The sequence below is a fragment of the Folsomia candida genome, unplaced genomic scaffold, assembly GCF_002217175.1.
Source record: "Folsomia candida strain VU population unplaced genomic scaffold, ASM221717v1 Fcan01_Sc001, whole genome shotgun sequence".
Lineage (NCBI taxonomy): Eukaryota > Metazoa > Arthropoda > Collembola > Entomobryomorpha > Isotomidae > Folsomia > Folsomia candida.
Window position 1 is genome coordinate 25,350,188 of NW_019091193.1, and position 24,109 is coordinate 25,374,296.

Here is a 24,109-nt window from a genome sequence, read left to right on the forward strand (position 1 = left end):
AAGAACAGTCAGCTCCTCAACACAAAACAATTACAAATAATTTAGGCTTTGTTTGTTGAATGTTTGTTAATGCAGTTATTGGTCAGATTGTTTCGAAGGAGGGGGTGATTTAGTAGCTTTCTGTCTGATTAGCATATGATTACTTATCTCATCACCTCCAACGTCAAAACGAGATCGCACACTTCCTGGAATAGGGATGCTGGGGAACGTTTTTTATCCCCCTTTTGGCGAAAAACACGAGAAAAAGAATTGGTCATAAATTCTAATTTCATATGTACCCATAATAGCACAATATAAATATTTCGTCATCCGACGGCTTTATTGATTTTCTATATTAAAGTAGAAAAGAAATTTGGATACAAAACTTTGAATCATTTAGTATTGTTAGTGGACGAGGTGTTTGTTGTCGTTGTTTGTTGTTGGGTCATGGCTGAATTGGACTGCTGCTGTTGTTGTGAAGAGGGTGGAGGACCATTATCTCGATTGTTGATGGGACCTTGAGCTTCACTGTTAGTGGCAGTCCCAGCGGCGTTGGTCGTGGTGGCGTTGCTGCTGCTCGTCCCCCCACTTCCTGCTCCTCCCGGTCCTGGGACAAGTTTAGATCTTTTCCGGATATAGTGTTGCCAGTGAAGGATTTGTTGATCATCTATGAACTTTGCACACTTGTTATTCATGAGTTCCTTTCGAAACTGGGGGTACTGAAGAAGGTCGAGGAAAGTGAGGGCCATGGGGTACTTGAGGAAACGTGCATACTCGGGCTCCTTCCAGTAGAGGAGGTAGCGGAGGTAATTGATAAAGCTTGGCTCCTTGAGATGCTCCCTCTGCGCCAGGAAGTTGAGATAATTGGGGTTGGCGAGACACTGAACAAATTCTAATTCCACTTGAAATCGAAGTCGAAGCTGGTCATCAGATTCGCCACGGGGCGTGCCCATCATCATCCTCCTCTCTTCCGCCTGACCAATAAATAATACCGTAGGAATCTAGGAAAGGGGACCCCTGATTTTTCCTGTTTTTTCGTGTGATTTTTTTTGTACTAGACAAACAAAAATTCACAAAAAAAAACTTTAGGCTCAAACCAAATTGTGTACAACTTTAAAAAATATTCCCTTTTTCATTTTTTGCAGTTTATATGAGAAAATAAATATACACTTACTACTGAATACGAAAAACAATAAAGCTGAAGGCAGTGAAGCACTTTAATGTCTTTAATATTAATCACAATTTTAAAAGTATATTTTTATCTCACAACCCCGAACAAGCAGTCGGATTATTTTACTACAATTGCCAATCCCTTTCCTTCTGCTTCTTTAATTGCGGCTCAAGACACAAGACAATTTTATTTTGGAAACTTATAGAAATTTCTAAAAAGTTTCATTTATGGAATGGTGAATGGTGATTGATTGCAGACGAAGACGATGAGAAAGAGAAGAATTTAAAAGTTTCTCTCACCGCTTCTCGAAAAGTAAATAGTTCTCATTGTCTACATTTGGCTCATTTCATATGCAATGAGCGATCTGGTAAGGATTGCTCTTAGATTAGTATATAATTTTGAGGCGTTTTGAGGTTGTGGGGTGCTGTTCGTTATGCTAGTTGCCAACTTGTAGACTCGGCAAGTCCACGATCCTCGTCAGCGGAAAACAGGCAACCCTTTTACCACCGTCCGTGAAATTCGGCATGTAGTCATCACTCCGCCCAATCGAGAGCTGCCTCTGCCAAGTGCCCACAAACTCTTATCGGAAGGCACGTCTTGAGGAAGACACAAAATCATCATAAACGTTCACAAAATACTATTTTCAATCCAACAAAAATCTGCAATAAAAATCGAGTCTTGAACGTCCTTCTTCGTGTGTAAATAACAAGTTATTATTCGTGACTCATTCAAGAAATGAGAATAAATAAATGAGAAATGTAAAGAAAATATATCTTAAATATATGACTTAAGTATCAGTCCTTTCTGAGGAGCAGAATGCTTTCCCAATTTTTGTATATGTGAGTTTCGTGGTCAATCTGTCGTGCTCAATATCAGCCTCAATCTGTAAAGTCAAAAACAAATACTTTAACACTACATTAGCGAATTGTATTAGGTCTAATTAAACAGGTGAGACAGTTACCCTCTTCTTTTGGTCCAAGATAGCTGTATCCGTAGGGTCCCGACGTAAAGCTTCTTGGTTCAAATTTTTTGCATCCTTCCCTGCACCCAGCATTAGTTTTCCCTCAGCAAACCTAATCAAGAGAGGACAAAAACAAGTCATAAATTCAATCCATAGGTAGCATGCTCTCTTAGATATGTGCAAGTACAAATATATTACCTAAAGTATAACTTTGCATCCACCGTTTGCTTGGAAAATTCTGCACTTCGAAGAGCCAACTTGCAGGCGGTGCACACTTGCTGAGGGCGTCCCAACTTCAAGTAGCAAGCACTCAAGTTCATGTACAACGTGTAGAGGAATTGTTCACGCTGTTTTTGGTCATCTTGGGTTTGGGTGCCATAGTCTTCAAGGATGTTTATAGCCTTCCTATACCTGCACACAAAATGTATGCATGTATGTATCGAATGAGTATAATCAATCGTTATTCACATTGTAGAAACAATTATGTTGGTCTGCCTGCGTACTCAAAAACAATATTAAATATTATATTACGCACTTTTTGACTGCTGGCCACCAGGCAGCACCCACGTACAAACCATTTGCAATAGCACGCAAATCCTTGGCCGCGTCAAAAATTTCGCGAAACTCCAACAGGCCTCGCTCATCCGAGGTCATGTACGGGACCAGCTTGAGCTGATTCTCTTCAATCAGATCCAAGATTTCCAGGATGCAGAAGACATCCAAATCTATGGAAAAAGGATTACTCAACATTATGAGACGTATGGAAGGAAAAAAGGATGTCGAGACAAGATGCGACTGAGTTTGCTACTCTTATCGCGATAAATACCTAAAATTTATTAATCTCTCTCCTCATATTTTTTTGGAAGCCACCCAATAAACATCAATCAGCATGCATCAAAAGATTCAGAAATATTTAACTTACTTTCAGGAATTCGAGGTGGGCAACCAAGGGCTCCATAAGCGTAGTCACTTCGAATCCAAACTTTGGCCACTTCACGAATATGCATACTCTGGATGGCAACCAGTAGTCCGGGAATTACTTCCGGTTGCCGAAGATCAAGGCACTGTGGATAGCCTTGCATGATAGTCGAATCAAACGGATCATCCAATCCATTTCCGGAGATGATGTAATGTAGAAAAACTTTGCAGTTTTGGGGAACCAGCGGACCTTGTCCCTCTCGGATTATCTGGATTAAGTTTTCCAAACCATAACCATTTGTATCAATTGTGTCCTAATGACTTAATCAATAACAATCTATCTTACGGTTTTGCGAACAGCGCCGCACTCGACCAGGTTCTTCATCTCTGCCATTTTATCCTCTTCGTAGAACGAGATAAAATTGATCTGTGGGTCTATCCCATATGATTGCAAAAGTCCACGTCGCTTCTCCCTGGCAGCATAGCGTTGCGGATCAATGTCGGTAACGGGCCCTTCGTCTTCGTCATATCCGCCAGTTGCATTGTCATCATCCTCTAAAACCATGTCCGAGTCAAGGTTGGACTTGTCAATCTCGAAAATCACTCGCTTGCTGTCTACCAACTCTCTATATATTATATTTAAATTAATTACATTAAATAGAATGGCCAATGTATGTCGAATCATTGAATGATTACATGTGAAATCATTGACTACTAAATAGTGGATTTATCTATTCAGTCATTCCCGTAAGATAACTGAATAGCTACGCTAGTCAAATAAAATAAAATAAATCAAACCAGTAGAAGTTCTAATGTAGAACCATTAATTAAACTACGTAATTTACCTGAGTCGGATGGGTTGTTTGAAAGACGGTAGAATTGACGAAGCGTCCATTTTACACACTTTCGACAAAACTAAATATTTTGTTAAATCGTTTTTTGATTTTTAGTGAATTGAATTCATTCAGTAAGAAATAAAGCAAGAAGGAAGCCGGAGGACGAAAGAAAGGAACAAACATGTCAAATGATTGCTCGCACGTGCTACCCGCCAGGAAAATACCACACACAGGACATGAAATTATGAAATATGCATTCGATCGGACACTGGAGATGTGACCGAATTTTCGGTCATCTCCATCTTCTGTCACATTAATTAATAATAATATTCAACGACTTGGATTCCTTCACTCTCCATGTCATTATGCTACTTTGCATGAGCAATAATCGATCGTCGTTCATCATCATGTTTATGATGATAGTTGGTGAACGATTTATGTCCCATCATGGGACTCCCATCTTGGGACATAAATCATGCCACATGATTCATGTCGAAATGCTGTGCTGTTCGGTGTCAGCATTCTGATACGGCATTCTGCATACTTTTTATATAGTTTAGCAGTGTCAAAGTGCAATTTAATAACAATGTTGCATAAATAACTATCGATAAACTCCTTATTACGTTTACGAGTGATACTTAACCAGATAACAGACTGCGGCTAAGCAGATTGTTTAAAAATTTTAGAAATTGCATATGTACAGTGAGACACATAAACGAAGTTTGGTTTATTAACTTAATTATTTCACAAATCAACTAGGCGTCAGTAAGTAAAGAAGTCTGTCGAATACGAGGTTACATATTACATGGTTTTACACACAATAAATCTAGATTAAAGCAGAGTGAGTGTCTTAAACAGGAGTTTCGATGACGCGTTGAAAGACGACTAAAAGTCCAGCCCAGACCTCTGTAAAAATAATTTGCAATATCAATTAGCAATAATAAAGCGATCGACGTCAGAACATTATTAAGATGCCATGCCTTCAGCGTTGGGAATGATTTGATCGGCCGGAAGGATAAAACCATAACCTTCTTCAGTGTCCCTCATCTCAATGGTGGCCGTGTATTTTATCCCATGGTCCTTTGCCCAGTCATCACTAGCCCCTCCTACTCCGTCTGGATAATTTACACACAAATGTGATAATCCACTGTTCGGAGGCAGGCAACGCTGAGAATTACATACGAACGATTTCACTTACATAGAATATCAGCTCCTTGTCCAGTTTGATAAGCCGTTCCGTGGACGGCTTCCAGGGCAGCAATGCTTGCCTGACCTAAACTGAGCTGTTCAGCATAGTCAGGGGGGTACACACCCTGAGTGTAGCCCCATGGCAGAAGCCACAGCTACAGCGACAGCATGAGTCATATTAATCTGGCTATTATTTTTCAGGTATTTTAGTGGCTAACCTGAGAATACGAGTGAAAGGTCATGTACGCATAGAACTTGACCCCCTCACTTTCACGGGCAACAACAAAGTCACGGATTGCAGCAGTCTCGGGCTCGGAGAAAGGTCCAGCTCCAGTGTAGGTGTTAGAGCATGGATCTGGAGAAGTCCCTTCGCCGCCTAAAACGCCATACAATGCACGTTGTTGAACATACATACTTGGTTTGTGCTAGCTTATCATGCGTATGAAACTTACCAAACATGAAGGCGAAGTTCCTGTTGGGATCGCACCCAATACATGATGACCCAGATCTGATTGAACGCGTTTTACGCCACATGCGATCTCTTGCTCGAGACCATTCAAACCCATCCGCATTGACCATTGGAATAATGTAAATGTCCACTTGAGCAAGAATGTCTGCATATGGATCAGGATTGGTGACCAGTTCGTTGATTATCTGTAAATTGTTGGAGTAAAAATGTACATTCTATCAAATCATGACCTAATTTTGTAAATTAGCTGCGTTGGTAGTTGTACCCAGGTGGCAGTGGCGCCGGCGATCCATTCCCGAGCATGTATGTTTGCATCGATAAGAATTGATTTCTTGGGGGCACCTCCAGTGGAAAATTTAACCACGAAAATAGGTCGATTTTCGTGCGTGTAACCAATTGTCGACACCTTCATAAGTACATCTATATAAATACAAAGGAACATGCGAAATTTTGAACTTAAAATAGTAAAATTACTTCTGCGATGGGGCTATCAATCGAGGTCAGCCAGTCCCGAATCTGGATTTCAAATAGATTAGTTGATACTGTATTCGATGATTATTTTTGCTTAAGTTTATGTACCTCAGCAAAAGAGGGATATGCTGTCCATGAAATTCGTCCATCACTGGAACGTTTGTTGGATGCTTGTTCTTCTAGAATCAAGCTGCATGCAAATAAATACAGTCAAAAGTTTGTTCAGCTTACTCGTGTCCATCGCAATTATTCAGACGTCACTGCATTCATAAACTTACTTTCCGACATCCTTAACTTTGACCACAAATTGCATCCCATTTTCGGCAAAAATCTTGCCCAATTGTTTTATCTGCTCAGGCGCAGCCATGATATCGGTAGCGCCCAGCTTACGAGGAGTGGTCCAAAAGTCATACTCATCGCTATCGTAAAGTGACTTGACTACCTCAAATTGAGCTGGATTCGTTACCTTCACTGTGAACACCTGGTACCTGCAAATTGAATGCACTTGCTAATTAATTACCTTTATTTTCGCGCAGTGCCTCCCAGCAGCACCCTCTCTTTCTTGGTGTGTTACCCCTTGTAAGTCCGAGTACCCATTTCTTTGGCGTGGACGAAGGCCAAGAAGGCCACCGACAAGAGGAGCAAGAACTTCATAATAATTCGTAATCAGACAGCAGTTTGTGCAGAATGTGCCAAATCCAATGAGCCTCTGAACACCAAGTGTGCTGTACCTCGGTCAGTGTGTGAAACTTGGCAAAGGGCGTCCGATTTACATGACTACCCTTTTTCTCCATCTACGTACTCTTAACAGTAAATATGTCATATGTAAATCTGATATCTGATGAGCATTGTCCATGTTCCACTTCACGAAGGAGAATTCGTCAAACTTTCAAGTGGAAACTTGTCTGTGTGTGAAAGTGTGAAACCGACAACGGGATTCCATTGATAACGGATCTTTCAATCACACGTTTGTGGAAGTGTGTGTGCAGGACATAATTGTGAGCTTGTCTCGCGGACCTAATTGATTTGAGATTGATTTTGTGTTTGTCTGTCTACACAAATCTGTATTTAATGACGTGGTGTTCTCGAAAATATGGTACATGATAAAAGCGTCATTGCATGATGCAATGATGCTAAGTTAAATGATACAATTTGCATCATTTAACTTATGTAAATGTGAAGCTCTATCCCTTCAAAGTTCAGTGCACAAGAGAAAATAGTGTGTGCACATCAATATTAATTGTGCGTCAACGTGTACATTAGTTTATTTCATTTTAACTTTGGAAGATGACATGAAGTAATTTTAATTGATTTACATTAACAAATATAATAGAATTAGCTACACTGAATATAACAGACTACACATGCATCTGTAAAAATGTTAAAATTGACAATTGATAAGCTTAACAAGATTGTGCCCATATCGCTATGCATACTCATTGTGACCGAGATCATAGAAGGTGTCATTATTCCCTTCTTCGCTTTGAATCCAAGATCCTTTGAAATTTATGTTTTTGGATTTCCAAGTCCAACATGTTTAAATCCCCTAACAATTGGTCATCGCATGGAGGATATCATGGTACGAGTAGAGGGGCGCCTGTTCCTCTCGAGCGTGTTGCGGGGGGAAAATACTGCTCAGGGATGCTTGTTGTGCAGGAGCAGGGAGATACCCGTCTCGGTGCTGCGTTAATGAAGGGAGCTGCCAAAATTGGAGTATTTTTAGCATCAGGTAAAGCTTACTGGGCTCATTCAACTGAGCAATTGTTTACCTGGTCTGATGACGACAGTCGACCATGGGGAAAACGGACAGTAATTTGTGACTGGGGGATTTCTTTGTCCGGTTTGATCCCTGTAAGAACTAGGTGAGGCCATGTCCCGTTAATTCCGTGCAGATAGCTGTCTTGATAGCGAATTTCAAAATACTTATATGCCGACTCTGATGCCACTGTGGGATTATAGATCATAAGGTTTGTAGATGATCGTACTTTTGTTCCAGTCTCTCAATAAAGTCAAATTACGCTAAAAAAACATACCAGTCGTATTGTCATCAATGGAGTACTCTAGATCAAAGTTTGAGCCAGGAAGTGGGGCGCAGTTCAGTCGAACCACATTAGTTTCTGACTGGGATGACACATAACCTGCACAAAATTGTCATTAATCTAAAAAAATTTGACGACGCTGATGAAAACAAATAAATCCTTACCATCATCCATTCCAGAAAGTTCAGTGTCTTCCATGTGTTCATTTTTGTCCTTTTCAGAGGCTTTGGTTGAAGTAACTCCTGTTAAATGGGAAGATGAGTCCCTTCTGGCTTTTTTATGATCAATCGGGCCGCCAGTAAGACGAACTGTTTAAAAATAATACTTATGATTAAGGATTAGAGCCTGAAAGTGGTGAGACTTACTTTGACCCCTCTTCAGGATAATTGGTTGAATTGTGCTTGACATTTTTGCGGAAATTGATAAATTGTTGAAATTGTCTAAAAGCTATGATACGCAGCGGACGCGTGTAACTTGGCGAAAAACCGACAAGCAAGTGACTTCTTTTCTTTTGCACTTTGTGGAATCGCCAAGCGAAGGAAGCCATGAGGATAAGCTTGGCTTGACAACGTGTGCCAGCTGCACCGTATTTTTAGTACCCTATTTCCTATTCTATTCTGCATGTGGCAGCCAAAAGAATGCTCTTCCTCTTATCTGAATAGCAGGCGAAGAAAAGCAAGGCCATACTGATCCTGAGACTGAGACAGCCCGAGATTCTGCAGTACATTCTGCGATAAAGAAACACGCGTCGTGCTCGCACTTTATTTTTAATTTTACATATAGTTTGTTGTACAATCTACAAATTAAGTAAAATATATTGATCTAATAAATCAACATCTTGAACATGGCTGGCATTAAATCTACTTGTATTTATTTCTGCTAAGTAGATTCACTAATTAACCTTGTTCCACTCTTAGCACTGGTCCGAAACTTCCGTCCCCAATCCATGAACAGGGTCCACTGGGTCTTCCAAGCAATAAGATAACCCGGCTTCTGCCGGATGGCTCCTCACAAGTCGCTTTTTTCGCCTAAAAATAACAGTAAAATGAGTATTTTTTTCCTGTGTAGACCAATCAAAATTTCCAAGAATGACCAGTAAATAATTTTCATCAACCTGAGACGGTCGAGTGAAGGTCTCATTATCCACTCCGGATAGTCAGACACATGCTTTGCCGACGCTACACAAACTGATGCAAATGAAATTTACATAAGTAAAAGATGACCAAAATAAATAAACAATAAAAATCAAAGAATTAAAGCTACTCTTACTGTCGACAGTATCCGCAAATTTTTTTAAATCAAATGCGCTATACAAATTTTGCCAGGTTTCATTTGTTCTTGCTCCAGGATTAAACCTACAGCGGAGTAAGTTATTATATGGAATATTTGCGTAATTGTATTATATGTTTACCATCTAAAGACAATTTCCGAATTGAAAAGTGATTCAAACTTGATAAGCATAGCGCTGTGGTCGGCAGGTCTCTCCTTAAAGTATTTTGCACAATAGTAGTGTGCAAATCCAACAATTTTCCAGACAGTCTGAGGAGAACCATTTATGTTACGATTTCAAACTCGGCAAATTATCCTACATTTTTAGAAGGCTAATAAAAACAGAGGACAGTTTGGTTCCAAACCTCGACAGGAAAATCATGATAAGAGCCGTTAAATTTCTCAGAGACTGGAATTAGTGAGAAGGTGTGGTCTGAGGGAAGTGTGAACTCATCGTGAGTGAGGTTGAACAGCTCGTTGGGATTACTCACATTTTTCGTGTAATTTAAATTCACTACGTTGAGCTGCAAAACGTAAACCATGAAATAAGATAGTAGATAGCGTAAGATATACATAGTGTAAACCTGCATATGTAGGTTTGGGAGAAAATCTAAAAGTATAGTGTATCAAGAGTAACGTGGAAACCTTATCGGAACATTGGCAGTATATGTGTTGCGTGACCGCGGGTGTGGAACCATTACCCGTTGAAGAATTCGTGGCTGGGTCCGTCACAGGGGCGTCCACTGTGACGTTCTGAAATTAAGTGGTTAATCTACATATTGTGTAGGATAACTTTATTGAGAGAGAGAGGGGGACGTATATACCTTTGGGGCACAACTTCCTTCCACTTTCTCCAACTTTTATTCCAATTCCAACGGTCCTGCATCCTTGATGCCTTTCATCAACTTAGTTTAGTTTCCATACAGAGTCAGTTCTTATACTATGCAGATTGTCTTACAGGAATCCAGCGCGTCCGCGATTCTGACTGATTGTGGTCCTTCCTCGAAAAAGTGGTTGTACGGGTTGGCATCCTTGGAGTGAATGTAAAGATAGCGAAAGAGTCGGAATAGCGAATTCACAAAGAACTTGGGCACTTCGACTTGGGGACACACTTTGATGAAGGCCTCCTTCGCTCTCTGAAGCAGTTGCCAGTTTAGGTGGAGATGTTTTGGAGGCTTTTCCCGATTCAACAGGTACAAAACTTCGGTCCGAATGATGCGAAGAGTCTCTTCATTTACGAGACGCTGCTTCTCTTCGTCAGTATTGCCACCAATTTGTATGGGTGAGTCTGGTTCAGACGAGAGGATTGGGTGGCCAGGGGGCGATGGTGCGGATGCGGATGATATCTTTGACGGTGCGGCGGAATGAGGTTTCTTTGGCGCGGAACGTCGATAACGAAACCAACCTTTTTCTGGTTCTCTCTTTACTAAACTGTTGGCAACACTCTGAGAAATTCCTAGATTTTCTGACACTACGATTAGATAAGCAATGCTCATCAAAATTGTAGAAACCCAGTTTGACCGACCGACTACCGTCACAGATGATCTCATGATTATTTGAGATGGACGAATTTGTTATGATGAAAACGGTTGTGACGAAGCCCTAATCAATCAGGACAAGTTTCTGTGAGTCAAAATGAAAGAGAAATTCATGTTGGACAGTTATTATGAAATCCTTTAGAGAAATTAAGTAACAGCGAAAGTTGCACAAATGAATATGCATAAGTTTGTCCATTGTTTGTCACTATTTTGTTGTCAAATAATTACTGTGCAGTCAATATTTAACGACAGGGTCAACTCAACTACCGTGTATACATATGTATGTATGTACGTTTTATTGGATTTATAATTACAATTATCACATTAACACAGATACACGACGCACATCTTTTTCTCAATATAATAGCAAAACAATGTGTAAGATATTTTAGATTTATGATAAATCGAACAAGCTACGAATTCGGATATAATAAGCAACAATACACAATCAACATAAAACCTTGGATTACGCTAACCACACAGGAACATTGAAAATATTTAATTCGCAACATGTAAATAATTTAATCTACGAACTTTTGGTTGATAATCATAATAATTACGAATTACTAATTACGAAGTAATTTGATAATATATTGACAAACGGTTGGGAATCACAACTTGCATTTTGTGCAATGAACAAAAGGCTTCTTTATCAGCAAATGAAACCTCGAAATATGTACGCACATGAATAATAAGCCATAATATACATAACTAACGCAATGCGTCATATAAGTTTTTACCAATTACCAACTCCTACTCTTTCAATCCGAGGAAAACTAAGTTTTCTATACACCTTTTTAGAACACATTTCGCCATAAAAATTGTACAAACTAGTACAATTAGGAACTACACTAAACTAGGATTTCAATCACTCCAAATATAATTAATAATTTAGATAAGGGATAAGATACATATTTTCTAATTATGCACTACTGGATTTATGTTTCAATCAACATTACTTATTTAGGTATTTATATGTATTACGGCGAACACATTTCTCTCTCATCAGTAATGGTAACGGGATTGATTGTTATGCTTACTTAGAATTAGTACGTTAAACGACGGGGAATACATATTAGGGCACAATGGACGATAGAACAGTAAAACATTTATTTTCTCAAATAAAAGATCCATCTGCTGCTGAAACTTAACGGTTGTTTGCTACTACGTTTTACATTTTCGTATTTTTCACTTATACCAAATATAAATAAATTAAAAAGCAAACATTTTCATCGTCATTATCATTGTCCAACTGAAACACGCAGAAACTGATACAAGTCAGTTATTGAACTTAAATCATTATTAGCAGAGCAAGCAGGGGGAGGAGCGAGCAAGATAGTCTGGATTCGATTACAACAGGAAATGAATACATGATATCTAGATAGACAAGTATTTTCATACTTCACCACACACGAAATCTCACAACCTACAGTCACTGACTTATCAAATATTTCAGCTTAGTTAGTTAGTTTGAGGGAATGTTCGTCAAATTAATCCTCTGGAATCGTTTCGTTATACTCGTATAATAGTTAATGGAAGTGACAAAAGTTATTAGTGATAGAAGAAGTTGAGAAAGTAATAGTACAACTCTATGTAACATGAAAAAATAGTGTGACAGTACTCTTCTACATGTTCTGTTGCCGATCCAGCTCCATTCTCTTGGTGAAGATTAACGTTTCTTCGAAAATCATCTCCTTTAGCCTTTCCTTGGGAAGGTCGTCGTATTCCATATCCAGTTTGAAAGGTTCTTCAGCAACGGGCTACGGAAAATTATGTATGAATTTAATACAGAGTTGCATAGTATCAAGTCTCAATTGTATGGCGTGTGCAGTACCGTACCAACAGGGGTATATGGTGGTAGCAAATACCAGGCCCGGGGCCCGTAAGGGCCCGGGCCGGGTCGCTAGCTTTACACTAGGTATAATAGACTTTTGTGTATTGAAGATTTTACAAAAAAAATCCAAAATTCATTTCTTACATGTAAGAAAATTTATTTGTGTGGAATAATTTTTGTTTGAATGTATCTAACGTTAAACTGCTAGATATTATTTGTTTTTCATGGGTTGTTGAGAGATAAATAATTAACCACCAGCTAACTTTTCTTCTCAGTTTAAAAATGTGAACTGCGAGTGACTTATTAAGTGAGATAAGTAAACGTGTAAATGTTCAATCAAAATCCTCTCCTTGGAGGTAATTTATTAAATTGAACTAGAATAATGAGAACAGATTTAGAGAGACACATTCAGTACAAACTCTACAATCGCACTGACACTAAAAAACCAAGAAAAAATCCAATCATACACACGTTCACCACGCTTCCAGAAAGATCCAGAAAGATGATGAAATATCCCCAAACCGGGATACTCGAATAATAAAATAAAATGGGGAAAATGAGACAAAGTGAGACTATGATTCTACTTTCAACATGGGTAATTATTTTCGTATGAATTTGGGCAGACATACATACTGGACAATTTTTTATTTTAATAGTCTGACTTTCGGATTTTAATTAATATGCAAAATCGTCATTTTAACTGAACCTACATGTTTTATGGCAACTTGAAATGTGCCTTGCTAGGGGGCAAATTTACCATAACCTAGGGACAAACTTTGGTATAAACTTAGGACCCTTAATCTACAATGCTATGACGTCAGAGGTCTTGCTCCGATTTTGACGAAACCACGATAATTATGTAACCTTAGACAAATAAGTAATTGAACATGTGTTCCAGGATTTTTCGTAATGCTCAGCTTAAAATAAAATTATGACGGAATCCGTGAGCGAGAATTTTCATTTTTACCTTGACATTTTTCATGCGAGGGAGAAAAATACAGATTCTCGCATACGAATTCCATGATAATTTCGTATAAGGTTAAAATGCGTCGGCATGAAGTGGTTTCCTCAAATTTTGACCCGACCAATTTTAAATTGCTCACGCACTCAAGTAACCCGAAGGGTAATTTTCATCTTCCTGAATATTCGTGTTTTCGGTTGTGGAAGAATTTTTGAATACATTTTCAGCCAAAGCAGGATTTTTCAAAAAGTTGCTAATTTTAAAATTTGAACGCTATTTCAAAAATCAAGGGACATGTTTTCTAAAAAATTACCTCTATAAAATTATAAAAACCTACTCCAAGCAACTTTGCGGGGCCTTTTAAGATGGTATTAATGTCATCTTGATAGTTAATGGCAACACATTTGGGTGGAAATGACATCCACTGGCCAACCACTTGACCGATCATACCCATCTCCGAACTCATCCTTACTTTTTACCTGAAGATGAAGCATGCAAAATTTCAACTCGATAGCTTTTGTTTAAAGAGAGTTATCGTGTCTACAGACGGACGGACAGACAGACATCTTGACAAATCTATAAGGCCATCTTAAAAGGCCTAAAACTGTTTTTGGAGAAACTTTTAATGTTTGAAACTTTTATGCTATTTCGAAATTTTGAAAAAATGTTACAGACCAGAAAATTCGAAAAATCAAAAGTTTTTGAATTGTGGAAGTTTCTTAAACTCAATGTAATTATGTGCAAAAATGTTCTTTCATTTTTGAAATGGGGTCAAAGTTTATCACTTTGAAAAACCCTGATTTGGCTTAAATATATTCACAAATTCTGCCACAACCGAAAACACGAACATTCATGAATGTTGTCCTGCAGGAAAACGTAAATTATGGTTCGGGTAATTTTGGTGTGTGAGCAATTTAAAATTACAATTTAATTGTCACTATTTTCCCGTGGATCTGGGAAAATAGTGTGCTCTAAATAGGTAAAATATTACTTCGTTCCAAGATACTATTAGTATTCTGGAGCGAAAACGATTACGTAATATCGAATATATTGAACATGAAGGGCCCGGCACTGAAGCTCATACCAGGCCTGAAAATTTCACGGTACGGCTCTGGGCGTGTGCATATGTACTCACCTCATCCGCAGGATCAAAGTATTGCTCTAGGTAGGGGTGAGCTAGGGCATCTTCGACACCGATTCTCTTGTGGGGGTTGAAGGTTAGCATTTTATCCAAAAGGTCAAGTGCCTTGGGGTCTGCGTCCGGGTAGAGCTTATCCCATGGGACTTTGGGTTTGTAGGGAAGAGACTGAAGGTAACTTCTTGCCTTCTCATTGATTATGCAAGCCAAATCCTCTTCTGAAGGAGTGCCCAAAATTCCAAGAATATGATTTAGCTGATCTAAATAGTGCTTTCCAGGAAAGATGGGTCGATTTGACAACATTTCTGCTAAAATGCACCCAACGGACCAAATGTCGATGGATTTTGTGTACCCCTACAAAAATTAACCACAAAAACTAATTATGGTTTCAATCTATTATTATATTATACAACAATGACAGTAAAGCAACAATGACATACTTTGGAATTCAACATGATTTCTGGAGCACGGTACCATCTGGTTGCGACATATTCTGTTAGGAAGCCGGTATGATCGTGATCTGGATCTGCTATTCTATAATATTATTTTTAGTTATTAGAATTTATCAAATTTCTTGCACCGTTTTCACTAATGTTACATAACCATCTGCATTAATTTGAAATGAAGATCATACCTCGCCAGACCAAAGTCGCAAATCTTTAAAAAAATGTCAGATCATTTTAAATACATGTTTATACCCCATCAATATTTTTTTAAACTCTCAGTAAATTGTCAGGAATTGTGGTTGACCGGCTTACCTTGAGGTCACATGTCGTGTTCAAGAGGAGGTTACTCGGTTTTAAATCTCGGTGGAGCACGTTTGCTGAATGAATGTACTTCAATCCGCGAAGAATTTGATATAAAAAGTAGCAAATGTGGTCATTGCTAAGCTTTTGTGTCTTTAAGAAAGAAAAAAACACAATTAACTAATGAGATCAAAATTAAATTCTAAACACTGTGAAATACTGTGGAACAATTATTTCACACACATGCACGGGCAAAAATTCAATTTCAATTGAAACTTTCATTGAAATTTTGCCATTGTTATTGTTATTCATTTTTATTGTTGCAACTTGAACGAGGCATTTAAATTACCTTTAATAACTTGTAAAGATCCGTCTCCATCAAGCACTGAACAATGTAGACATCCTTGAACAAATCCAAAGTTGGAGATGTGATGATGTCACGAATGTCGATAATCTATTTTTGCGCACAAAAGTAACATATATACAAATAACTTAGTTCATGCTAAATTCCTGTTAATGAGCGGCACCCATTACATTTTTATGTAATTATTATCTAAACGTACATTTTCATGTTTAAACCGGGTCAGAATTTTAATTTCACGGAGCGTCCTTTGACAATATGTTTGGTGTTCAAATGGCGAAATCTTTTTGATGGCGACTTTGGTCTTTGTGAGGTTGTCGTAGGTGGACCTATAAACACGAATTAATTATGTTACCGCTACCACATAAAATAAATTAAGCAATAGTGGTAATATACTACTCACACAACCATTCCATACGCTCCCTCGCCAATGTAAGCCAAGTTGGTGTATCTTGGCCCCACCTCAAAGATTTGTCCACGAATGACTTCTGCATTTGGTGGAACATGTTGTGGGGGTTGATTTGGAATAACTGCGGACATTGTGGCCGACATTGTAGGCAGATTGCGTGGCTGCGACACTACTGCTGCTGCTGCCTGATGATATTGCTGTGACCGTGACCTCTCTTTTCCCCACTTTTGTCCTATCGTAAAGTCTCGAACGAGTGTGCACTGCTTCGACACACTCAACAAATCTGCAACATTTGATCAAAAACTCTGTCAGTATAATATTATACTAATATTGTTAGCAAATAGTAGATACGTTGCAAATTGCAATTATATTCATGTCCTATATTATCTAACATCACGTCATCCTATCCAACCAAATGCAATAATAAGCCTTGCAGATAAGACATATCTGTTGATAAGGGAGAAGATAGCAAATTTTGTGTGTATCCAAATAATTTCACTCCACTTACCATTACAAGAACTCCCTCGCGGAAGAAAATTATTTGTACACTTTTTGAAAGGTCAAACTAGTAACGTCAACTTTAGTAGCCGCACGTATAGATTGCTGACCCTGAGTGTTTCCTGTCACCCAACAAAGAAAATGAAAGTCAGCTGAGCAACAATAATCACCTGAACCATCAAAAATTAGAGGAGAGAATGTATTATTGGATTCATGTGCAATATAGTTCTTTAGGTGAGAGGAGCTACATATAGAGAAGAGATCGATGCTTTACTTGGAAAAGTTTGGTCTTCGGATTGGCAAGGAGCAGGAGCCGCATATCAGAAGGAGAGCAAGCAGTCTGGTAATGGCATATTTGGCCATTTGGCTCTATATTGCATTGCATTGTGTATGGTCGTTGTCGGATGGAGTCCTAGAGGCGCTGCTGCTTGGGTACAGCAGCTTCCGGCCAGCTTTCTCCTCCGCCAATCCTCCGCTTTCACCTCCGCGCAGTCCAACAGCAACAAGTCTCTCGTCTCCTGAACACAGAGGATCAAATCCTGATAAGATGGTGGCAATATGTTGCAATTTCTTCCTTCCTTCACATTTGGCAACCACATGCATGCACGCACGCACGCACACGCCAATTGGGGTGGGGTCTCCCACTTGCTTAAAAAAATAAGGACGGGTACAGCCTGCGAAATATCTTGAAAATATATCAAAGGGGCCAAAAAAACGGACCTGAAAGAAGATTTTCATAAAGGCATATACAGACTGATCGGCATGATTTGTGTCAAGTTGATCTGTTGGTTTACGTCAACGTTAGAAAGTGGTCCGGCCAGATATGTAGAAAGTCCCTTGGTTGGAAGAAGCATGAAGGAAGCGACAAGCATAAGATTGATTGGCATCCATAATGCGATTTGTCATGTTCGGCTATAAAGTCTCAACTTGCCTCCTTCTCATCCGGGCCTATGTACTTGTAGGTATTTATGACCAAAGATTTTAACATCAAATGAAGAGTCGACATATGTGGTTGTACAACAGCTTTATTGATTATTATTATTACACGTCAAGACTTTGAGAAAATACTTGTGTACGCATATCACACAAACATGTGGGATGATGAGTCTCTGGAAACTTTGTATAGTTTTGTATAGAAGCATCAAGTTTTAAAAATGGATCCATCCATAGTTGCCCATTGAAGAATAATTTGATTATCCTCGCATAATTGCATATTAAATATCCATTGTGTGTTATCATTTGTATATCAATCAGAATACTGCTCACTCCTCGTCGTCGTCATCATTCGGCTCCAGGAACACGAGTGGTTGGCTTCGCCGACGAAGATGCCTCCGTTTTGCAAAATCTGGACAGTTTTTTGCATTTATCAAGTCTTTGGCCAAGTAGTAAAACTCCTTTTGGGTGCAATCCAGAGGTTTCGAAGAGTGAATGTACTGGATGGTTGTGTAAAATATGCCATCCAGAAGGGAAGCGATCCCCTCGTAGGTGACCTAAGAGAGGTCCAAGGTTAGACAAGTCCGTGTGTCAGGTAATAAATACTACACACACGAGTGGTTCAAGTGACAGTTGATGGGTCCATAATACCCATCATCCTGGACCACCGAATAAATACTCGAAAACTACTCGAGCACCATCAGAACAAACGCTGCTTCGTATTTACTTACCGACTGAGAGTACAACCTCAATTTATGGAGAGGCATGTGTCGCAAAGCCTTGAGAATCGTGGCATCTGTAATACTCCCGTAGAGAGAGGAAATGTGAAGCTCCTTTAAGCCTGCAATATATGTACATGCATTGTTAGAGAGGGTTAGTAGTCAGGAGCACGTCATTTCTTTAAGGTCAGGGGCAACCCGTTTATTGTGCAATCAGTAAAGACCCATCAGTATCAAATATTTTGTGCTGTTTACCGCTCAGTCCAAGAATGGCTGGTTTTCTGGTGTCCCATCCCAACAGCCCTCGGTCACTGAGGTTGGTGCAGAGGAGGAGGGACAACTCCTGAATCCTATGCACACCCAACCCTTGCCACAGGACCAGAAACTCCTCGTCAAAGGCATCCCATTGATAAATGTCGAGCTTGCGGAGAAACTGGAAGTTATGTGCAATATCGAGAGCTCGGACCAGTTCGGCGGAAATGGTCCCCTTTCGACTGTTGTAGGATATTTTAAGACTCGTCACAGTTGGGCGATAGGTGCCCAGAACGGTGGAGATGAGCCGATTGATTCTCGCGTCCTCCTCAACAGTGTCCACGTAGAGCTGCATATACGTTGAAATGTGTTAAGTAGCATAATTAATATAATATACACGATGCAACTGACCATGAGCACCTAAGTTAACATACATTGACGTTTAGCAGCTTGGGAAGGAGGGGGTTCTCGTAGTTTTGGTCTTCGAGGGAGAGGGCGGAGGAGACCCAGATCGAGATGCATTTGACGTTGACCAGCTTCCCCAGAAGGATGTTGGCATTCAGACCGTCAAGTGTTCCTATGATCTCCTGGATTTGATTTATTCTTCCCGACGCACAGGAGCGCATCACGACTCGCTTCATGTGCGACTCATGGACGTTGTGAAGGATGGTTTTGAACTCAAAGCAGACTTTGGCGAGGCGGAAGAATAGGTCGGGCGGGAGGGGGTTGAGGTACTCCAAAATGAGGTAACGCATATTTTGGTGAAAGCCACGCCGCACGATGGAGCCCATGACGGGCTCAAGGACATACTTCCCCAAAATGTCGTCCCGCAGCTCTTTTGGTCGTTTGGACTGGAAGTTGACGTATGGGAGGCGGAGGGAGAGGAGGTTGCAACAGTGGGTGAGGAAAGCCTTAAAATACGACATTTCATCCTCCTCCACAAAGAGAACATTCCCAATCGACATTACTTTAAGATTGGCTAAAACTTGGCCAATTTTTCGTAGATCGTCAATTTCACTGGTCCCAAGGTTAACTAGATTGATCCCGAGGAGGGCAAGAGTGTCGAGGACAGGACAGTGGGACAAGAGTTTGATCGTCATGGCATGACTCGTCATCGTGTTGATGTCGAGCACTCTCAAACAGGAGCCAAAACGCGTTCCAAACTCGAGTAAAAGTTCTTCATTGTTCCGCTTCTCACAGCCAATTCGGAAGTTACAAAAGTCTAGTTTGGACCGAAGGACTTTGCGCATTCGTTTGCTCCCTGCGCTCGAATGGAGCGTGATACGAAGTCTCGACAGGTATCGAGGTTGGTCCACCCACCATTTGGTTCGTTTGCAAACAAGACGAAGCATCAGCAGGGATTTGGGATCCAGGTAATCCATCACGGCATTCGTCACCTGTGCACAAAATTAGTGAAATTAGTTCCCACATTTCCGTATGCACATTTATTTATGTACGTTTACTAGAGGAAACGTAATAAAGGAAACGTAGAGCCGAGTAAGTATTATGCAGTTGTTAATCAACATCTTACGTCGGGGTAGAGAAGGGACAGCAAGAGGTTTGGGTCGTCAGCGTCATCACTTTCCTCGTCGTCTTCGCAGGACCTCTTTCCCGTTCGAGCCCAGGACAACCAAGACACCATTTTCATTAGCAGCGTGTGGTCCATTGAGGCCACTTACAAACGCGATCACAAATATTCCGATGATATGTTTATAGTGTCGTCGTGTTGGATTACTAAGTATAAATGTAGTTGATAACACTATTCCGTGTGCTGTAATCTCGCTCATGCAACGTAGATATGCACTTTTGAATGTGCATCGATCCTACGTACGTATCACCGGTATGTCAAAAATGTGTGCTTCGAAATGTCATTACTGTTACTCCATGGAAAACTATGTTCACTCCACTCAGTTCGGTATGAATGTTTCATTCAGCTCGGCAAACATGTCAAGTTCGCAGGTGTTGAATCAGTGCATAAATTGCCAATGGTGTGCTGTTTACTGTGAAAGGTTTCCGAGTGGAAACAGCAGGAGGAGCAGTGGTGGAAATGGTTTTAAAAATATCTGCACGACACATGCAGTGTGGAAGAAATGTGGCGAGAGAGGTCTGGTTGGAGAGAGAGCGAGAGGAGGTGAAAGGAGGGGAAAGCTCGTTCAACTGGCCCAGAGGAGCCTCCGAGTCCAGGTATTTGTAGCCGCTCTCGGTCGTCCTCCTGTCTTTTCCGCCTCTCCTCCCCGATCTCTCACTTCAGAACAAGGCGAACGAGTAAAGCAAACCTCACACTTGGCAAACCGACTGACATCCTGCTTTCTCCTGCTCCTCCTCGACCAAAATAGACTCAAAAGAACTGGATGAGCAGCGGCGATGACTTGGGCCAACCATTTCTCTCGGATCTCCTCGACATGGAAAATATGCTTCTCTCCAAGGAAAACATGCATCGCCATCGTGGGAAATAAATACACGATATCATCATTTCCTTGAAATGGAAGGAAGGGGAAAGTTCATCGTGCGAAGTGTTGTTTTTCTTGTAAATACACAACTATGTACGTATGTCTGTGGGTGAAGTAAGGCGGAGGAGGAGGTTGTGGCATTTGGTGACACACACACTATTATTATTATTATTTCTATGTACATACGTGGAACAACACACAGCATATAAAGTTCTAAAAACAGATGCAGCAAATACTGTGTGACGCTGATGATATGGTTCGCTCGAGAGTTTTTAAGAGATCTAAAGTTTAATAGGTCGCGAAAGCTACTTTATATAAACGGCTTGTCTGTCTGTCCGTCCAACTGTGAAGATATTTCAAATCAGAATTCAACAAAATTATTAATTGTAGTTCTAAGGTCACGACGGGAAGGTGACGGGATGAACTAATGGGACAATGTGAGATTCTGACGGTAATATGTATGTAGTAGGTGTTCTGTGGTCATCAAATGTTTGTCACACATTATCCCAAATGATCTCATATCCCTCAACATGACGGTAACATGTTAAATTGATGGTTCGTTGTCTTCAATAACAATTAAACAGCTTGCAACAAATGCTTTCGCTCCTTGGTTAATTCCGTGTCTCGCAATGTTTATTTCTCTTCGACGTGCAAAGAAGTCGTTACTGGGAGCAGTGGGGGGTAGTGCGTGGAACAGCTTATTCTGGATGGCACATTGTGTCCATATGAAACATGTCTCCTCCACAAAACATGCCATTAATTCCCTGACTGGGAAAGTGGGGAAGCTTGAGAGAAATTATGAAATGTCAAGTTGTTGATTGAGACGACGTCACTATGTAAATATGCAAGACGTGTGCAGGACGTTGATTTTGTGGCACCGGAATTAGCAACGTGTGCAAATATGCATGTACATGTACGAACCAAGGTACACATATGCCTGCACATTTGACTTATGCATATCTGATGATGGCGAGTTTGACGGATCGATTGGATATTTCCCTCTCGTTCCCCTTGTCCTTCTTCTCCCCCTGATATGCATTGTTTCTGACAGGTCGTGCTGCGCCACCTAAAAGCATTTTGGTAATGGCGATTATGTGGCGTTCTATATTGGGTCAATGTCGCAGCGGCACAACAACAACACTTTTTGATGGAATTTTATTATACTATTTCGCCGAAGGAGGAACACGGCTTAAAATCTGAGTGCGGACATTAGAGTACTTCGAATTCAATTAAGAAGCAGCCATCACAAGTACGAAATGTGAAATACATTAAAAGGTTGACGACAATCAGGACGAGGACATGCGTTGCCTGCCGCATTAGGCGAGATTGAAATTGTCAAAAACAAATTAAGTAGGCAGCAAAGTGGCGGTTTGCGAATCTTTTTGCGCAGTTTGTGGCACTTAGAGAGACCCGTGTTGCATAATTAATTTGATAAACCAGTGTAAGTGGAATTACGACGACGACGACGACGGGCAACCACCTTTATTCCCACCAGGCATATGCATACACAGCCAGGATACTCGTTTATGATGACGATGGGTAATAAAAATCGTCAGCTCGCTTTCCATCTCTTTCGGTGAAAGTCCACCTGAACAAACACGTGCCGAAATAATAAAACATTCAGCTCCAACAAGTTTACTAGCTGATAAGGACATTTGAAGTATTTACATGAATGTGAATGATAACAAGCTTCCCGAATTTTTTCGATTGCGTACGTTCTTGCTGACTTTGACTTTGATTGATCCCATGTAGGACGAAATTTCTTAGTGACAATCAATTTGAGGAAATATGTGTACGCACAAACTTATTTAGAACAAGATTGTGTTATTCAGAACAGGATACCAATCAAAAAGATATTCAAGTAGGATCCGGGCAGAATTATTATCATGAGTGTCTCGTAGCATGTGTAACAATACATTTAAATATGCCATCTAAAAAAACATTTTTTTCATAGTTTAAAAACACTTGATGAAACAAATTTTGATCTTTGTACTAAAATGGATTCATTTACATCTGGAATTTCTTTTCTTGTTGGGTAGGAGTATCACGTTTTCCTGTTGTTTTGTATATTGTGAAAAGTGAAATCATAACTATTCGCAAATTGCATTTTTTGCTTATGTACAAATGATGTACAAAACTTCGTTCATTTCATGGCTCACATCTCATCATCAAAAACACAAAATTTGTCACGTTGAATCCCCATTCAATTTTGTGTGTGTATTGACTGGTGGCTATTGCATACATATTGAGAACTATGTTGGAGAAAGCATTGATTTTCCAAATCACTAAAAGATTCATAAGGTGATGGCTTGATCTGAACGCTGAATATACAGCTCTGTAGTATTCGCACGTTGAACAAATGTCAAAACCTGGTTCTGCTGTATATGGTAGTGCATATTAATATTGCACTGCCAAATCAACTCTACACCACATACATGCCAACTTACTTGAAATGCACACGGAACTGTCCAGCTCAAGATTTGTTTATTCCACATATCAACTTGTATTGCATAACATGTTACATACGAATTAAGTACTTATTTTGTGCATATGTATGAAAATGAATTTCTAAACGGTTTATCCATGCCTATGTTGTTGGCAGGGGTGGCGAAGATACTTGTCAGTATTTATTTTGAACTCCGTTCTTCCAAGGGCTTGGCTTTGCAGGGTTATTACAGCTTCAGATTTTTTAAATAGTGAAAATGTGTATCTTCGTATGACTGCCATTTTCTCCATGTTTCACAAGTATCACAACTCACTTTTGTGTAGCTATAATAGTCCTGCAAATCCAAAACTGTATGGTGACAAGGTATCTTGGCCACCCATAATCCATATGCACATGGGTTTTATGGAAAATTATAAAGTCGTTTAAATATTAATGGAATTATTGGTTTACATAGCTGACGCTGAGAAACTTGAGATGTTGAGAACTTGAGATTCGTGCAAAGTGGAAATGTTGTATTTGTATA

The 24,109-nt window shown here is 39.9% G+C and overlaps 6 protein-coding genes across 7 annotated transcripts; all 6 read right to left on the minus strand.

The window, feature by feature from the left end:
- Positions 1-275: 275 nt before the first annotated feature.
- LOC110857421 (mediator of RNA polymerase II transcription subunit 31-like) lies at positions 276-973 on the minus strand. Its single transcript, XM_035845301.1, has one exon. The coding sequence runs from the start codon at positions 936-938 to the stop codon at positions 372-374; it is 567 nt and encodes a 188-aa protein (XP_035701194.1). The 5' UTR covers positions 939-973; the 3' UTR covers positions 276-371.
- Positions 974-1,153: 180 nt separating this feature from the next.
- LOC110863007 (inactive peptidyl-prolyl cis-trans isomerase FKBP6) lies at positions 1,154-4,059 on the minus strand. Its single transcript, XM_022112216.2, has 7 exons — positions 3,875-4,059; positions 3,376-3,655; positions 3,034-3,298; positions 2,647-2,836; positions 2,310-2,522; positions 2,112-2,223; positions 1,154-2,033 (listed from the first exon to the last, which is right to left on the minus strand). Exons 1-7 carry the CDS (start codon positions 3,922-3,924, stop codon positions 1,938-1,940), a joined length of 1,206 nt encoding a protein of 401 aa, XP_021967908.1. The 5' UTR covers positions 3,925-4,059; the 3' UTR covers positions 1,154-1,937.
- A 504-nt stretch (positions 4,060-4,563) lies between these two features.
- Positions 4,564-6,831, minus strand: LOC110861048 (carboxypeptidase B). The gene is made up of 10 exons (XM_022110163.2): positions 6,568-6,831; positions 6,272-6,481; positions 6,102-6,183; positions 5,997-6,038; positions 5,788-5,928; positions 5,506-5,707; positions 5,272-5,429; positions 5,064-5,208; positions 4,846-4,980; positions 4,564-4,771 (listed from the first exon to the last, which is right to left on the minus strand). Exons 1-10 carry the CDS (start codon positions 6,645-6,647, stop codon positions 4,716-4,718), a joined length of 1,251 nt encoding a protein of 416 aa, XP_021965855.1. The 5' UTR covers positions 6,648-6,831; the 3' UTR covers positions 4,564-4,715.
- Positions 6,832-7,246: 415 nt separating this feature from the next.
- On the minus strand, positions 7,247-9,787 carry LOC118433788. Its single transcript, XM_035846018.1, has 9 exons — positions 9,667-9,787; positions 9,444-9,571; positions 9,302-9,387; positions 9,147-9,219; positions 8,398-9,060; positions 8,197-8,340; positions 8,027-8,131; positions 7,763-7,938; positions 7,247-7,692 (listed from the first exon to the last, which is right to left on the minus strand). The coding sequence occupies exons 5-9, from the start codon at positions 8,438-8,440 to the stop codon at positions 7,540-7,542; spliced, it is 621 nt and encodes a 206-aa protein (XP_035701911.1). The 5' UTR covers positions 8,441-9,060; positions 9,147-9,219; positions 9,302-9,387; positions 9,444-9,571; positions 9,667-9,787; the 3' UTR covers positions 7,247-7,539.
- Positions 9,788-11,103: 1,316 nt separating this feature from the next.
- Positions 11,104-17,116, minus strand: LOC110853292 (mitogen-activated protein kinase 1). Of its 2 annotated transcripts, XM_035851228.1 has the most exons (10): positions 17,061-17,116; positions 16,797-16,908; positions 16,283-16,571; positions 16,082-16,208; positions 15,868-15,972; positions 15,531-15,671; positions 15,407-15,429; positions 15,213-15,306; positions 14,770-15,126; positions 11,104-12,599 (listed from the first exon to the last, which is right to left on the minus strand). In XM_035851228.1, exons 3-10 carry the CDS (start codon positions 16,429-16,431, stop codon positions 12,465-12,467), a joined length of 1,131 nt encoding a protein of 376 aa, XP_035707121.1. In that variant the 5' UTR covers positions 16,432-16,571; positions 16,797-16,908; positions 17,061-17,116; the 3' UTR covers positions 11,104-12,464. The 2 variants fall into 2 exon arrangements, with proteins under 2 accessions (XP_035707121.1, XP_021957237.1); XM_022101545.2 differs by lacking the exon at positions 17,061-17,116 and having other exon boundaries at positions 16,797-17,054.
- A 677-nt stretch (positions 17,117-17,793) lies between these two features.
- LOC110845321 lies at positions 17,794-20,940 on the minus strand. Its single transcript, XM_022091724.2, has 5 exons — positions 20,222-20,940; positions 19,125-20,087; positions 18,694-19,039; positions 18,451-18,560; positions 17,794-18,276 (listed from the first exon to the last, which is right to left on the minus strand). The coding sequence occupies exons 1-5, from the start codon at positions 20,354-20,356 to the stop codon at positions 18,049-18,051; spliced, it is 1,782 nt and encodes a 593-aa protein (XP_021947416.1). The 5' UTR covers positions 20,357-20,940; the 3' UTR covers positions 17,794-18,048.
- Between the last annotated feature and the right edge of the window lie 3,169 nt (positions 20,941-24,109).

Coding starts and splice junctions, on each gene's coding strand:
- LOC110861048 (XM_022110163.2), bottom strand. CDS start 6,647: ATGAAGTTCTTGCTCCTCTTGTCGGTGGCCTTCTTGGCCTTCGTCCAC. Junction 6,184..6,271: donor AAAGTTAAGGATGTCGGAAA/GTAAGTTTATGA, acceptor ATTTGCATGCAG/CTTGATTCTAGAAGAACAAG. Junction 5,430..5,505: donor GAACTTCGCCTTCATGTTTG/GTAAGTTTCATA, acceptor ATGGCGTTTTAG/GCGGCGAAGGGACTTCTCCA.
- LOC110857421 (XM_035845301.1), bottom strand. CDS start 938: ATGATGATGGGCACGCCCCGTGGCGAATCTGATGACCAGCTTCGACTT.
- LOC110853292 (XM_035851228.1), bottom strand. CDS start 16,431: ATGTCGGCCACAATGTCCGCAGTTATTCCAAATCAACCCCCACAACAT. Junction 15,430..15,530: donor ACACGACATGTGACCTCAAG/GTAAGCCGGTCA, acceptor ATTTTTTTAAAG/ATTTGCGACTTTGGTCTGGC. Junction 15,307..15,406: donor TGCGACTTTGGTCTGGCGAG/GTATGATCTTCA, acceptor ATAATATTATAG/AATAGCAGATCCAGATCACG.
- LOC110863007 (XM_022112216.2), bottom strand. CDS start 3,924: ATGGACGCTTCGTCAATTCTACCGTCTTTCAAACAACCCATCCGACTC. Junction 2,837..3,033: donor CCCACCTCGAATTCCTGAAA/GTAAGTTAAATA, acceptor CTTTTTCCATAG/ATTTGGATGTCTTCTGCATC. Junction 2,034..2,111: donor TCTTGGACCAAAAGAAGAGG/GTAACTGTCTCA, acceptor TTGACTTTACAG/ATTGAGGCTGATATTGAGCA.
- LOC118433788 (XM_035846018.1), bottom strand. CDS start 8,440: ATGTCAAGCACAATTCAACCAATTATCCTGAAGAGGGGTCAAA. Junction 8,341..8,397: donor TATCCTGAAGAGGGGTCAAA/GTAAGTCTCACC, acceptor ATTTTTAAACAG/TTCGTCTTACTGGCGGCCCG. Junction 7,693..7,762: donor GACTGTCGTCATCAGACCAG/GTAAACAATTGC, acceptor CAATTTTGGCAG/CTCCCTTCATTAACGCAGCA.
- LOC110845321 (XM_022091724.2), bottom strand. CDS start 20,356: ATGGACCACACGCTGCTAATGAAAATGGTGTCTTGGTTGTCCTGGGCT. Junction 19,040..19,124: donor CCAAGCTGCTAAACGTCAAT/GTATGTTAACTT, acceptor ACGTATATGCAG/CTCTACGTGGACACTGTTGA. Junction 18,561..18,693: donor AGCCATTCTTGGACTGAGCG/GTAAACAGCACA, acceptor CATATATTGCAG/GCTTAAAGGAGCTTCACATT.